At 44.0% G+C, this 16,158-nt stretch overlaps 1 protein-coding gene across 2 annotated transcripts in view; it reads left to right on the top strand.

The window, feature by feature from the left end:
- LOC133425018 (methyl-CpG-binding domain protein 5-like) overlaps positions 1 to 16,158 on the top strand; it is a 46,134-nt gene that overhangs the window by 20,992 nt on the left and 8,984 nt on the right. For both annotated transcript variants that reach the window (XM_061715664.1, XM_061715665.1), the window contains exons 3-5: positions 2,077 to 2,179; positions 3,922 to 4,093; positions 4,928 to 7,264. In XM_061715664.1, the coding sequence (XP_061571648.1) occupies positions 2,077 to 2,179; positions 3,922 to 4,093; positions 4,928 to 7,264 (2,612 nt within the window). The remainder of the gene's footprint in view (positions 1 to 2,076; positions 2,180 to 3,921; positions 4,094 to 4,927; positions 7,265 to 16,158) is intronic.

The raw sequence follows: 16,158 nt of genomic DNA, 5'->3' as shown, positions 1-16,158 counted from the left end.
AATCCGAGCCTCCGACAGGTTTGTTTACCGTTCACACACAGTTGGAGCTTCTCTAATTGATTGGCTCTGCAGGAGATGAGCAGAAACGTGGAGGTTTTTTGATGCTGCTGCTCGCCGCGTGGAGTCACGCTCTGCCGCCGAAGCGGGGCTGCAGTGCGTTGGACGTGCGCTCGCTGCAGAGATGTCTTGAACATACCGTACTTTGGGGGGGCTGTTGGCAGCTTTACGGAGACCGGTCCGTAAGGAATGGGCGATATTTTACCGTTCACGATATACCGTCAAAAAAATTCCCCACGGTAAGAATTTGTCATCTCACGGTAAAAACGATTAATTCCCGTTTATGACATTTTTGTGTAAATCAGATTTATGGTTCTGTGTTAAATCCACGCACAGAAGGAAGGAAGGAAGGAAGGAAGGGAGGAAGGGAGGGAGGGAGGGAGGGAGGGAGGATTGATGGATTCAAGTTAATTGGTGTAGTTTAGTAGTATTTAGTATCTTTTAGAGCAGTGTTTTGGGGGCGCCAAAGACTGAATGTGGTGATAGATTTATAGTTACAAAGGTGGAGTTGAGTTGTTTTTTTATCGTTATCGGGATAAATGCCAGAAATGATCGTGATACATTTTTTAGTCCATACCGCCCATCCGTACGGTCCGTTGGCATGCCGCCCAAGTGTTCATACTAACTTCTCTCCTCCGTCATGAGTAAAACCCAGCCCCGGTGCCACGAGGACCTGCTAATGAGTCGGGTCCTTTAACCAGTCAGCGTGTCATGTGGGCTGGAAGTTGGCGTCCTCCCCGGCACGTGTATTTACCAGCCACAATGAACTCGAGCAGTTGGCTTGTGCCGGGTTTATTTTGGGTGCTGGAAAGAATCCTGCCTCCTTCTGTGACCGGGCCCTGATACTGTCGCAGCGCACTCGGCTCGGCTGATGTTCCTGCACGTTTTATGGGCTGAGTAGATCCGAGCAGTAGATATTTTCCAGCCGCTGTAAGGGGCTGTTTGTGTCTGCGCCACCAGTGTTTCTCTCCTCCTCTCCTTTCTTCCCTCAACGGGTTAAACTGCTTCCAAGCCAAATGTTTCACAGGACTTGACATGAAGCTTTTGGGCTGAAGTGTTTTACTTGTTTTGCTCATCCTGAATGGGAAATGTTCATCATGTCACGCGAAAGCAATTGCAGAAAATATGAAAATGTATATAACCTAGAAAAGAAAGGAAATGCAATATAAAAAGGTGTGTTTTATTAATCTGTTTGAGTAAAACAATTAGGCTTAGATTTGGAGTCACATGGCCATGTGCTGTGATACGATTGAAGATAGCCTGCATGAAAATCAATTACAATAAAAACTACTTTTTATGAAGTAGAGGAAGTCAGTAAATGCAGATTTTTCTACTAGTTGGATTTGAAATCACTAGGAAGCTATTGGGGGGGAAAAAAACTAGGTGTTTAATTTGACTCTTGCAGCCCATCAACTTAGATTTGGACTGACTGGGTCACATGATATGTTTTGTCGGGTGTGTAATTTAATGACGGCCCCTAAACGAGAGCGGGGAGCATCTGTTGAACATGTAAGCTGAAACTAACCTCACTGCAGTTCTGCTAGCGGCTGCGTTTAGTGATAACACTCCGCTACCGTTCGCCCACAGCCACTGTTCAACTGATGCGTCCTGAAATGATTTCATGTTAATTTAATTCTGATTTAACTTATACGCCAGCGTTGCTGGGAAACCCCTGACAGGTGAAGCAGAACATGTCTCCAGTGTCCTCGTTACAGAGTCTCAGGAACTGGTCCTCGTCCCGGCGTAGGCGCCTTCCACGTCACCAGCCCCGGAAACGCTTCAAACTAGTGTTTTGATGCACACAGATGATGATTCATAAAGTGTGACGCGTGGGAGGATTGATTTCAGTGTTACAAGTCTGCAAAAGCTGCCTGAAGGAGCTGCTAGCCTAGCGTTTAGTAATCTGACTCAGAGACCTGGCAGCTCAGCTCCTCGTGTGTTTTTAGACAACACTTAGGAGCGTTTGTGCCGTGCGACGCCACCAGCCTCCACCTCACTGTGTTGTTTCCCCGTCTGCAGTCCCAGCGGCTCGGTGCTGTCCAGCTTCGAGCAGGTGAAGACCTACCTGCTGACAGATGGAACCTGCAAATGTGGCCTGGAGTGCCCGCTCATCCTCCACAAGGTAACGTTGTTGTCGTCGTTCATTTAAAACACGCCGGCCGTGCAGAGATTTTTACATGTACAAGCTGCAAGCTGGAAGGACCTTTTTCTTTTTTAAGTAATGGGCCTAGGGATGGGAATCAAAAACCGGTTCTTGTTGAGAACCGGTTCCCAGTGTTTCAATTCCTTGGAATCGTTTGCCTTTTTTGCAAACCATTCCCTTATCAATTCCAGTGGGACGAATGACGTCACCACGAAACGTTGCGTCGTTACACAATGTGCGCATTCGCACCGAAAGTTTGGTTACATTTTACCAAAAAGGATGACAACAGGGCGACTTGCAATACTTGCAAAAAGGAGAATTTTAATTTCTATTAGAGAAAAATATTTATTTTATTATTACTATTTTGTATTTTATATTTATTTTCAAAAAAAATATTTTTTTCTGGGACCCCCCTGGCCCACCATGGAGGAGCCCAAGACTGGGGGCATCTTAACACCTCACTTGTATTTTTTTGTTCGAAGATATAAAACAAAGTTGATGCTAATCAACCTGTTTGTTCTCCTTTTTTCCAAATGGGAATCGATAAGAGAATCGAATTGTTAAACAGAATCGAAAATGGAATCGGAATTGGAAAAATCTTATCAATTCCCATCCCTAAATGGGCCTGCTGTAATCTGCAGCAATGGTTGGTCGAACACAGTTAAATGTGAAATGATGAGAATGTATTTAATACAACCTTTCAAAAGCTTTTTTTTCTTCTCCATTGTAATGTTTTGGTGCTTCTGTTTCAGTTTTTAAAACACAATTCACCTTAAATGTTCCTAATTTCATCAATGCCCACCAGAATTGACCAGCTTTTAAAGCAGAGGAAGGTGGTGATGAAGGAAATGGCGCTTGCTGCAAATTAGTGAACCAAGATGCAATGAAATGGGAAGGGATAAATGAAAGAATAAACATGCAATTCTTTTGTTGTTGTTGAACATTTTCATTGGGGCATGAAAACTCAGCCCTGTCAGCCTGACGGGGCTTCAGGGAGCTCCTAGTTCTGCCTGTCATGGAGGGTGTTGAGCATGGGCAGTATGAATCAGTTTCACTTAAAATGAATCCCGGCAGCGACTGCTTTTTAGCAGCATCCCCCGCTCCCCAGGCATAACATAAATTTAGGCTGACCACCTTGCAGATCGCTGAGGGACCGAGCTACAAATGCTGAATTTTCTCACACCACCACTCATCTCGTCTACTGAAATTCTGTTGTTTGGTTTATCTTTTAAAAAAGCGAAGCAATCTTAAAGCTCCCTTTTCTTAAGTGAGCACATCTAAATGATCTTAAGATGGGGTATGACACCTCAAGGTGCGAGAGGAAGTCTTGTTTATTCAACAATTGTTCTACATACACACTGTGTGTGCCGTGAAAAGAGCCCCGTGAGATAAATGCAGTGCGCTGGTAGTTAGGTCTGTAAATTACGTCATCCTCAAGGATAGTCACCTGGCACCACCCAGCAGCCGTGCCATCCTTTTCCTGGGCCCAGAGCATCTTTGACAGGTCCTCTGATTGGTTGCATGCTGTGGGAATAAGCTTTGTTCTTTCTTTGAATTTATGATCACAGCATATCCTGGTTTTCTCTTTCTTAAATTGCAACTGCATCTAATGTAAAATGTCTTTTTTTTTTTTTTTTTTTTCATGCTATAATAAAAACAAATGCAAATGGGACTTAACACGCATTCCCCTATGTTCACATCACACTGATATTTTTCCTCAGGTGTTTAACTTCGACCCAGGGGCGGCTGTCAAGCAGAGGACAGCTGACGACGTGAAAGCAGATGAAGACGTGACCAAACTCTGCATTCACAAGAGGAAGCTTCTGGCTGTGGCCACGCTGCACAAGAGTATGGAGACGCACCCACCGCGGACACGAACCAGTCCTGCAGGAGGTAAGAGCTCCGGAAAACATGGCCGAAGTAGGGCTGGGCGATATGGACCAAAAGTCATATCTGGATTCTGGATTCTGGATTCTAGCTGAATGGCGATACTCGATATATATCGATATTTTTTCTGTGCCATAATTGGGGTTTCCCCCAAAGCATTATAGCATAGCATCTCTGTTAGCTTCATTTTTTTCTGAGACAAACCCTTAAAAAAACAGTCAGTTTTAATACAAAGCCTCGTGCCAAATGTCACACAGGTACATTTATTAACAGAGGTCTGCACAATATCAAAATGTATAAAACAAATGAAATAAAAATAAACTGCCTGCATATATAGAATAAAAATGCTTCTTGAATAAAATAAAACAAATATCCCTTTCCTGCATAACAGTTAAATTAAAATACACTGCAATTAATACAATGTAGACAGTAACAGACAGACTTTTCCACTGAGGTTGACAGTTGTGCAAATAACAAAACATTTGTCTAAATCTCAAATAAAACATTCAAGTCAATTTGTCACAAAATAAGCTATACCAAAATCATTAAAAAAAAAAAAAAAAGATTTAATCGATATAAACAATATTGTCTCGTACCATATCGCGTTTGAAAATATATCGATATATATTAAAATCTCGATACATTGCCCAGCCCTAGGCTGAACCAGTTCAGATAAACTCAAAAATCATTTAATAGCAGCTTAAAGGAAATAGTTCCTGGTGGCCGCTCCTCTTGAAAGGATAAATGGCAATATGCAGTTATCCAGTCTTTATTTTCAGAACTATTTCATCCACGGTGTTGGTATCGAGTAAGCTCACATGTGCTTCGTTTGCCTTCAAGGTACATCATCTGTGGTTGCTGTGCATTCCACAAGTCAACGAGCAATAAGGAGTAAACCCCACGACTGCCTGCCAAATGCTGTTGGACCCGACTGCAAGAATCCTCTCAAGATGTCAGCTGGACATCAGCAGCAGCAGAGGCTGTACTCGCCCCATGAGGGTGGTGGACCGCAGCACCCTGAGCTGTACTCTGGATACTCCAGGATACAGAGACTGGGCAGTGGGGAACACGGCCCCAAGTCCCCTTACCGGGCCGGGTATGGTGGCATGTTGAGCCCACCTCCCTCCAGTGCTAAACTGTATGGAGATGGCGCTCAGTCTCCCAGTGTGGACACTTTGGGTAGTCCCGACGGTTTTCCCAGGACCAATCCTTGCGGGTTTCCAGGAGCCGGCAGTCCCGGCTCAGTCTCCATCCTCGGGAACTCAAGGACGCCTCTTTCTCCACCCAGTGTGATGCTCCACGGCTCTCCTGCAGGCCAGCTGTCCTGTGCGATGACAGGAAGGACTAGCACACCCCTCTCCCCTACGGCCACTGCCAAAAGCCCTGTCATGAACATGAACATGCCTCGGGGGAACTTTCCCCCTGGTATGGATATGCCTCGTGCAGCATTTCACCATAAATCGCAGCCCCCTGTGCATCCCGTCACACATCCTTCATCCATACCACCGCCACCCTGTGCCCTTCAGAAAAGGCAAATGTCTTCTGAAAAGGACCCCTTAGGTATTCTTGACCCCATTCCCAGCAAGCTCCACACCAACGCCCCCAACCCTTCCAACTTCCAGCCTAACATCCACTCTCAGGTACCAATGATGAATGTAAACATCCCCCCTCCCGCCATTGTCCCTTTGCCAAGCAACTTACCTTTACCCACAGTGAAGCCCGGGCCTGTGGGGCACGGTGGCCATGTGCAAAGGACTCAACAGGGTGGCCCGACTTCCTCAATGTCGCCCTCTCCCGTCACGTCCCCCGTACACATGACCGGACCCGCCCTGGGGAGGATGGAGGCCTCACCGCATCGCTCTCGATCGTCCTCCACCTCCTCCGACCATGGAAACTTTGCAATGCCCTCTGGGCACCAGGGCCCATGTGGCGCCATGAAGGTTCCCCCTCGTTCCCCCAGGTCAGCAATGGGGTCCCCTCGACCGGCCATGCCCTCAAGCCCCTCCACCATTAAAACTGACCCACACCACCCATACAAAGACGCCCAGCTGCTGCCAGGGATGGCAAACTCCATCGGCACCCATCAGCACAACAACCCCATGTATTCACCCACTTCTTCCACTTCATCCTCCTCTTCTCTGGCAACCCCCAGCGCTTCCCAGAAGGGCCACCCCGGACTCCTTGGGATGCCCCTCAACCATATCCTCAACCAACAGAACGCCGCGTCCTTCCCTGCCAGCAGCCTCCTCTCAGCCGCAGCCAAAGCACAGCTAGCAAATCAAAACAAACTCAGCGCTGGTGGCAACAGCACCGCTGGCATGGCTGGTAGCAGTGTGGGTATGGGTGGCGGCGGTAGCGGAGGGGGTGGTGGGCACCCCGGCTCAATGAGCGGCCCTCAAAGCATGGAGGGACACAGCACTTTAAACCCCATGCTCCCGCCAAACTCCACCATGCTGCTCAACACTCCCGAGGGCCAGAGCGGCCGGGCAGCTCTTAGAGACAAACTCATGGCCCAGCAGAGGGATCCCACGCGCAAACGGAAGCAGTCGTCTGGCGGCGCCGTCAACCACGACAATGGCAACAACATGGCCTACAGCATGCTTAACAAAACAGGCATGGGGGGATCCCACATAGCCGGGCCCAGTGCCACTGAGCAGCTGCGGAAGGTTAGCCGAATAGGAAACCTACACCCAAACACCTCCATGGCACAGCTGCTCCAGTCCATGAGCAGCCAGAGTTTGCACAACCTGGCTGGGAACAGCCATCGCCCGGGTCTTAACCCCGGCCCCGGGTCTGGTGCTCAAGGAGCAGCGCAACTTCACTACAGCAGCAGCGCGGGGATGGTTGCCGGTGGTCCTCAGCAGAATCTCCTGGTCCAGCAGAGGCTGCGGTGTCCGGGAGACGCCATGCAGCACTGCCAGAGCATGGACTCCTCTGGGGGCCACCTGGTCTCTCGTCCAGGCCACTTCCCTGACATGATGGCTCATGTTTCCTCCATGAGTAACTGCGGGCCCATGGGGCCTGAGGGCATGGCGTTGGTACGGGCCAAAACTAACCCCCCACCACTGTCCCATCCCAGTCCACATCCCTCACATCTCCAAGGGATGGGCCGGACTAACATGGTGGTGTCACATGGAGGCGGGGATGGAGGCTGCATCCAGACCATCTCAGATACAGGTGAGATATCGGTGCTGCTGATGCAACACTTTTCATTTCATCTCTGTTTTGTTTTGTTTCTTTTCTTTCTGCCAATTATGATTTTATGAATATTCTGATTAGAGCTGGGTATCGATTCAAATTCCAAGAATCGATCCGATTCTCAAGATAAAGAATCGATTATCCCGATCCGATCCGATCTCAATTCGGGTTAGTGTTATTAAAACTAAACAAAAAACAAACGCATGCATTGTAGGTCAATTGATGATTCTAAATTGCCCGTAGGTGTGAGTGTGTCTGGTTGTTTGTCTGTATATGTGGCCCTGCGATGGACTGGTGACCTGTCCAGGGTGTAACCCCAGCCTCTCACCTGAAATGAGCTGAGATAGGCTCCAGCAGACCCCCGTGACCCTGCAAAGGATAAAGCGGGTATAGATAATGGATAGATGGATGGTTATTAAAACAGTTTTTTGAGCTGTTGCATGAATTATATGACTGTAGTTCTGCAACATATTAATACTAGTATTATATTGAGATTCAACAGCAAGTATTGCAGCTAATGATGCTGTAAGGACCAATCAGCTCCCAGAATGCTGATAGAACTGCTTTCAGAAACATCGTGTGGGTCAGAATTACCAAACAGATCCAGGGAGGAAACAGGACGTATGAAATCGGTTTTAATTTTTCCCACATTCCGTTTCGATTTTTAGGAATTAATTTGAGAATCGATTTGGAATTGGGAAATCGATTTTTTTCAACACAGGCCTAATTCTGATAAGTGTAGTAGGCCTGGGCGATAAACCGAAAATTTACCAAATTTACCTTCACTGTGATAAGCGACGTCAATTTTCCCATGTCGGTAAATTCTGTGTTTTAATTAAAAAAAATAAAATGAAAATACACGTCTTTTAGTCAGATTTTTGCTGATGGGCTAGTTTCATTCCCCTTGAAGACGCCGTGTCCGTAATCACGTGACTCCACCCATCCAGTCTGAACGAGAAGGGAAACCCAAGAAAATGACTGATGGTTCAAACGAAGAAGCGGCTGACATAACAAGGCTGTCTAGTGTGAGACTCGAGGATTTCAACAAGTTCACACACTCTCACGCCACACATGGCCTTTCTTATGCTGAGAAATTAACTTCAGCGCACAGTAACTCCAACGGCCCATCATACAAACGGTGTGCTACTGCGCGCTGAGCTCTGAGCTACATTTATTGTTATCGAGGTAAAACCGCCTTATTTATCGTGATATTGATTTGAGGTCATATCGCCCAGCCCTAAAGTATAGTACAAAAATAACATTATTAAACAACCATAAATGCTGTTGTGACTTGACTTGATTTGACCCAAACAAACAAGAAAAAACCTACAAGTCACTGAGTCACTGATTTACCGGTAACAGATGAGTCTTGCTCCTTGGGCAGCATGTCAGCTGAATGAATAATTGTCCATAAACATCCTCTGTGATGCTCAAAAAAGGTATTTATTTTTACACAGAAGCTCCTGTGTAAAATAAAAAGACCAAAAACTGCAACAATGCAAGGCCAAAGTTAAGATTATCAAAAAAAAACTGTGTGCTCACCGGCAACCAGGACACCTGCCCGTGATTAGCCTCATCTTTCTGAAATCTATTCCCCCAAACTCCATACACCACCTACAGTGCAAAAAGGGCACTACAACAATTCACATACCCACGCAAGTTATTAATTGTGGAGCACAACAATACAAAATTGGCTCTAACAGTTGCCAAAAAGGGGGAAAAAAGTGAAATGGCCAAAGCCAAGTACCCCCATAATTCAGAAGCTAGAGGATCTACTTTCAGCAGCAGTGACTGGAGCAACTTTGGCCCATTTTTCTTTTCAATGTTGCTTTATTGAGGTTTTTGGGTTTTCAATTCTGCACAGCTGTCTGAAGGTCCAACCACAGCATTTCAATAAGGTTGACATCTGGACTTGGACCAGTTCTTTCCAAAAGTGCATTATTTTATTGTACAGTCATTCTGATGTAGGTTTTCTGCAGCGTTTGAGATTATTGTTCTGTCACATGACCTCATTTTGAGAAAGCTTTAGCAGATGTCCTCAAATTTGTCTCTAGAAGACCAATTTGTGTCTGGTTTATAGAGGAGGTCACTGTTGCTGGCGATTAGGACCAAACGACTCTGCACTGGTCTCATCTGTTCATAGTTTCACCAATCTCAGTCGTGCTCCCATGTTCTGTTAACAGAAGAGGCAGACAGAAGAGGTTTTCCAAACAAAAATGCTTGTAATTTTTGGTAGCATAGACCCTAAGAATCAGAAGAGGAGAGTTGGAATCAGAAAGACATTGCACAGGTACAGAGAAAATAGGGCTGGGCGATATGGACCAAAAGTCATATCTCGATATTTTCTAGCTGAATGGCGATACTCGATATATATCGATATTTTTTCTGTGCCATAATTGGGGTTTCCCCCAAAGCATTATAGCATAGCATCTCTGTTAGCATCTCTGTTAGCTTCATTTTTTCTGAGGAAAACTCTTAAAAAAACAGTCAGTTTTAATACAAAGCCTCGTGCCAAATGTCACACAGGTACCTTTATTAACAGAGGTCTGCACAATATCAAAATGTATAAAACAAATGAAATAAAAATAAACTGCCTGCATATATAGAATAAAAATGCTTCTTGAATAAAATAAAACAAATATCCCTTTCCTGCATAACAATTAAATTAAAATACACTGTGCAATTAATACAATGTAGACAGTAACAGGCAGACTTTTCCACTGAGGTTGACAGTTGTGCAAATAACAAAACATTTGTGCAAATCTCAAATAAAACATTCAAGTCAATTTGTCACAAAATAAGCTATATCAAAATCATTAAAAAAAAAAAAAAAATTCTCGATATAAACGATATTGTCTCGTACCATATCGTGTTTGAAAATATATCGATATAAATTAAAATCTCGATATATCGCCCAGCCCTAAGAGAAAAGGTGTGTGGTCCGACCAAATAGCGGACAGGATCTGTCAGTGTGCTCGGGGGTTAAATGAGGAGTAAGTGGTGAGAGTTGAGCTGATGTGAACCTGCGTGCCACCATGATGCCAATATTTAACATGCTCAGCGAGGCCTGTAGGATCTGAGATGTAGCTCTTTATTTCTTCCTATCTTATTTCTCTGAGCGTTGCATGGTCTGACCTTGGGCTGCATTTGCTGGGAACATTACATTTTCCTGGGAATTATTGCCAACCGTCTTGAATGTTTCCCATTTGTAAATAGTCGTTTTCACTGTAGAGTATTGAACTCCCTCTTGGCATCGTTTTAACACACATCTGAATGCTCCAGACCAGCAAACGTCCAAAACTCGTGCCTTTAATGCAGTCTGAACACCTGCTGATGATAGATCAATGAAGAGATGATGAGTCCCAGCACCTGACTGCACCTGACCATCATAAATCCTATGGAAGTAAAAGGGAGTACTTAGTATTTCCTTCTTGATTTCCTTTTGACTTCATTTTTATAAATGAATAACTGAGATTGTACTCGTCAAATACCGAGACGATGTGCTGTCACAGTTCTGATCATATCAGGCCCTTTGAGCCATAGAGTTAGAAAAGTTAGAGAAACGCAACAAAAAATGAGTCTTTTCTGAAAGTAAAACACAAAAGTTCCCAAAAAGGTTCTCAGAATACCGTTTTTTCCGCACTATAAGGCGCAACGTATTATAAGGCGCACTAAATATCTGGTAAAATACCGTACTATAGTGGCTGGGGTTGAGTTACGTATCTACCTGATGGAGCTGCTACAGGAAATGCTACAAAATCCTACAGCAAATGCAAAAAAAAAAAACAAGAAGAAAAGTACTGTATGTCAAACTTTATTAACAAAATAAAAACCAGCTTTGCTCCGTCTGGTCAAAGTCGCCATTATGCGAGTCAGCGTCACTGCTGTTGTCTTGAACGTCTGACGATTCCTGACGTTTTTAGCGCCGTTACTTCGGTGACACCAACTACATTATCTACAATCCCCCTGACTACATTACCCACAATCCCCCTGACTACATTACCCACAATCCCCCTGACTACATTACCCACAATCCCCCTGACTACAGTAACAGAAATTACCGTAATGATCATATATAAGGCGCACTGCCAGTTTTTGAGGAAATGAAAGGCTTTTAGGTGCGCCTTATAGTGCGGAAAATACGGTAATTACTTCCTATAACCTTTCTAAATGAAACATGTCAGATTGCAGTCACACCTGATGAGTTATGATACGACTGTCTCAACTCTGTTAGGTGTTTTTAAAAGAGACGCAAAGGGAGACGACGTCCAAAACTCTGATACTCTTCAAAAGTGAATTTAAACTCAGCGTTCCAGTCCTGCAGGACGGAGACGTCGTCCTGTGCCATGAATCGGTGTATTTCACTCTGGCGTCCCTGTGATGAGCTGCCACCGTGATGGAGCCGTGGTTTCCATGGTTATGAGTGAACTAAAACTAGAGGATTTAGGTGATAGGCCCCGGGCCGAGACAGTCGGGCTCCTTCAGAACCTCCGAGCTAATGAGCGGGCCACTCATCTTTGGAGGCTCCGCTAATTGTCAGTCAGCCAGTGTGTCTCTTTGTTTCACGTGCATTGTGGCATCAGTAAATGGTGTAAGAAGATGGAAATGGGATCTGCATCACGCTTTAAGGGAAGCAACCCAGATAGGGAGCTCTAAAGAGCTTCTCCTGGCAAAGCCCGTCGCTATAGTAACAATAGACCCTGAATAGAGACCAGAGTGAAGCCTTTGATGAGGGTTTAGGCCTGTGCGCGTTTGTGCATGACTGTTACTACTTACGTATTACCGTGTGTGTGTGTGTGTGTGTTTATCTGTGTGCATATGACTACCTTGCGGTGTGACTGTAAATATATGTGTGTATGCATCCACATCCATTTTAGTGATTGCTCTGAAACCGCAGAAAAGAACGAGATCTATTTATTTTTATTTATCAGTTTCCCTCCCTGATGTAGGATTGGACTGGGTTTATGTATTCGCTCTGCATTTGTGTGTCCTCGTATGGTTTATAACGGCGATATGACAAAGGTTTGCTGCAGGCCACCTGTTCTTATCACCAGGTCCCCGGTTATTTTTATTTCCCCCGCATCCAGTCATTAAAATTCAGGTGGTTTTGTTTAGGCCTGCAGGTTGTCTGAGATGTTTACCATCAGTGGGAAGGAAACGGGGGTGAACATTGCAGTTCTGATATCCTCGTAGCGTCTTCGGAGGCAGGCGGGGGAATCTGTAAGATGATGAACCTTTTATTGTAGGTGGGTCAATGACGTGACGCCTATATTTTCTGAAAAACAGACTTTTTTTTTAATTCAAAAAGGGTTTAAATGGATAAAACAAATACCATATATATGAACTACCTGTCCCACATATGGACTCACTTGAATTTTACAAAAATACTAGTTATTTGGGATTTTGTTGTTGTTTTAAGCGTCAAAATGTCATGTGGTGCGACCGTCCGACCAGGACTCTTGTTTTGAAAACTTTTTTGAAATCACTCTAAATGTATTTAAATCAATCTTCTTCTATCTGGCATGATTTCTGAAGTATCTTGTAGTGTATAAGATTGCAACACATTTGTATTTATATTTCCATCATAATATACAAACAAAGTTTGACTGATGTCCATTTTATGAAATATCATGAGGTGCACCATTTAAAAAAAACAACCATTTTTGTATAACACTGAAAACTTGTAAAAGAAAAAAGATTTCAAGATGTTAAGGAAATTAATTTGAATGAATCATGGTTGCACCACATTACCTTTTTTAAGGCTAGTGCCATTTCATCTTGACAAAAACCTCTGAAATCACTTAATTCAAAATTTTTATATGAATTTATGTGTACATAACATTCTTAATGTTTGAACTACTGCAATAGATAGTCTTTTTTTTATTATTTTAAAATTGCCCTGTTGAAAATCCTTATTGGTCATTGACCCAGGTCGGGCTCATGCCAGACTGTCCATACTGTCTCCAAGGACCAGGGACAGTTTCTTCTGATAATCTTTTAACAGCAGACCAGTGCCATCCAGAAATTAGGAAGAGGCCAGGTCTGTGTCTGAGGACTGATGCAGAACTGTGGATCTGAAAAATTCAAAAATCAGTCGTGTTGCCATCGTATTGTCTGCGCTGATTGTCGGAGACTGTCGCCTCGAGTGGACGAGCTGCAGCTTTATGGAACGACGTGGTGACGAATCCAGGTGTCGGTCGTGCTCAGACTTTTTGAAAATGATAAAACAGCTCCTGGGCTCCTTTTATTCAGGCTCCGGCCTGATTCTCACATTTAAAGATTAGGAGACGGAACGAAAATAAGTTTTATTTTTAAAGTTTAATTATTTCTTAATCGATGATCAAGTCTTGCTTAACACCATAAGGAATTGACCTCTCGTTAAGATCCGCCCCTCAAACACAGAAGAGCCAATGGCTGTTGAGTATCAGTTCTGCAGGAACCAGAACTCGGACATCTGTAGTTTTCATCTCCGCAGAAAAGCAATGAAGATCCTGAACTCTCCTCTGTTTTATGAAGTTAATGCCAAAACAATTTGAAGACGTGTTTGGTTGGTTTGTGTCTGCAGATCCGGCTATTTTCAGAGGGTGGAGTTTAATTTATTCAATTTCCTAAATCTCCAAAAAATGGCTAAATGTTTGCTTTGGATGAAGCTGCCAACTTAACGTCCAGAAGATCAACTCTGCAGAAGTTACCTGGAGTTATATTTGTCACAATCGTGTGTTAATCTGCGATCGTGATGAGAGTAAGATGATTATTTTCCTGCTTTTATTGGAATCTATACTACCTCGCCAACATTTAAGTCCCATTTGAATGCTCCTCAATATCTTGTGGCAAGTTTTTTCACACATTGTAGATAGATTGTCCAAGTTAGCAACAGTAACCAAGGGGGCGGAGCTTATCGTTGGGCCAATTGAATGCGTCTAAGGAAGAGTTAACCTTTTTCTTTAATGGCATTACGTGACGTTTTACTATTGCATCCCATTTTTCACTTTTTCTGCTAATTCAAAAGCTTGTGGCATTTGAACCGTTGACCTCTGTCAACCTGGACAAACGATACTCGCTTTAGCTGCTCACAGAGTAAAATGCCAAGCAGTGTTTTTAATGACGAAGGTATCTCGCTCATGTCATTACCCGCTAGTCGTTTTCACACAAGCAAACCTGACGTTTCCCAGACCGACTTCGTTTCAGATCCCTGCGAGCTTTTACCTCGTTTTTACCAGGTTCATCCACAAATCTTATTTTTAGCCAATATTTTTGTTGCTGTCAGGCAACAGAAATGTCCTGACGTGTGTTGACACAAATTTGTGCAGCTATTGGCAACAGCTCAGTGCACGTATGCACATAGAAGTGGTGGTTGGTGTCGCTGGACGAGCTGGGACGGCTGTTCTTATGGCCATCTCTGGGATTTAAGTGTCTGGAGAGGAAAGTATCCAGGGAGGGAGTTCCCCGCATCAAGAAGGCCTCGTTGGTGTCGGGGTCAGGGGACATCGGCAGGTTAACGTGTCATCTCCAACATGAAAACAGCTTCCTCCTGCCTGGTACGACACCTCCGGCTGCTGCTGCTGCTGTCACGGTGCCCAGGATGTTTTTCTGGAAACACTTTATGTTCTTAATGCAAATTGCATCATTAAAACGCCACAGCCTACCAGAGTGGCCGTCCATTTATGACCATCATGTACCGTCCTCTGACGGCTGATTCCAGCAGGATTAACACAACAATGAGATCATGGTGCTTAAATGTCTCAACAGTCCCCAGAACCGGGTCCAGTAGAGCAGTGGTCTCCAACCTTCTCTGTACCAGGACCGGTTTAATGTCTGACAATATTTTCACGGCTAAATCTAAAAGGTGTAGTTGATAAAAACTAAATAAAATGACAAGATCGGCATTAAAAACTGTGGTATTTTCTCTATAGTAATAATAATAATAATCATAATAAAGAATAATAATAAAACATCATTTTCGAAAAAATTAAATAATGGAAACTGTAAATTACCTTTTAATATGAGTATTTCTATAAATGTATTTTTATGTTTGTTTTCTCATTAACGTTATTTAAAGCCAGGCGTTTATTTTATTTGTTATATATTAAGGAAACGGATATTTAGTGCTTTTATTTTGAAGGCGTCTCGCCGAGACCTTGTAAACATCCGGTTCTTCGGACTTTAACGGTAAAAGTTTAACGGCAGTAGAAAGTGTGTCTGAAAGACTAAACTAGTGTCAGGAATGTTAAAGTGGAGCCTAACTGACACAAAAAACACCTGCTGATAAGGATTTGTTTTCTTTGCAAATGTTATGCCGTATTTATGTCCAGCTTGAGTTTGGTTGCCATGGTTACTCATGTATTGTGGTTAACGGTAGCTGTTATTACCGACCGAGCGAGCAGCCGTGTCGGTCTGTATTTAAGTTAAATGAAACTTATATAAATGTAGAAAGACTAACTTCTGCTACAGAATGTACAGATGCTACAGGAATTATTTTTTCTTTCTGGGCGGCCCAGTACCAAATGACCCACGGCCCGGGGGTTGAGATCACTGCAGTAGAACACCTTGGAGATCTGCAGTGACGATATTATGTTGCGGTTGTGTCATAAATGTTTGTTGCACCTTGTTTATTCGATGCAATGAAGAATGAAGGTGGTTCTGCAAACAACACTGCAGAAACCAATGGTAATATCACAAGTGACTCTTAAGGCCTTGTTTGGTGGCAGAAGTGTCTGTTGGGATGTAATGGTACTGTGTGTCTAAACTGGAGCAGTGAGGTCTTGGGAGGATGTTCCTGTTCACCAGGAGACGTGTCGGGGTCTTAGGGGCAGGGAAAAGTCTTTGAAAGTGGTCTAGTCTTTGGCGTCTTAGCTTTAGCCTCTAACCATCTG

The sequence above is a fragment of the Cololabis saira genome, chromosome 24, assembly GCF_033807715.1.
Source record: "Cololabis saira isolate AMF1-May2022 chromosome 24, fColSai1.1, whole genome shotgun sequence".
In the NCBI taxonomy this organism is placed as follows: domain Eukaryota; kingdom Metazoa; phylum Chordata; class Actinopteri; order Beloniformes; family Belonidae; genus Cololabis; species Cololabis saira.
This window is presented reverse-complemented; position numbering and strand designations above follow the sequence as displayed.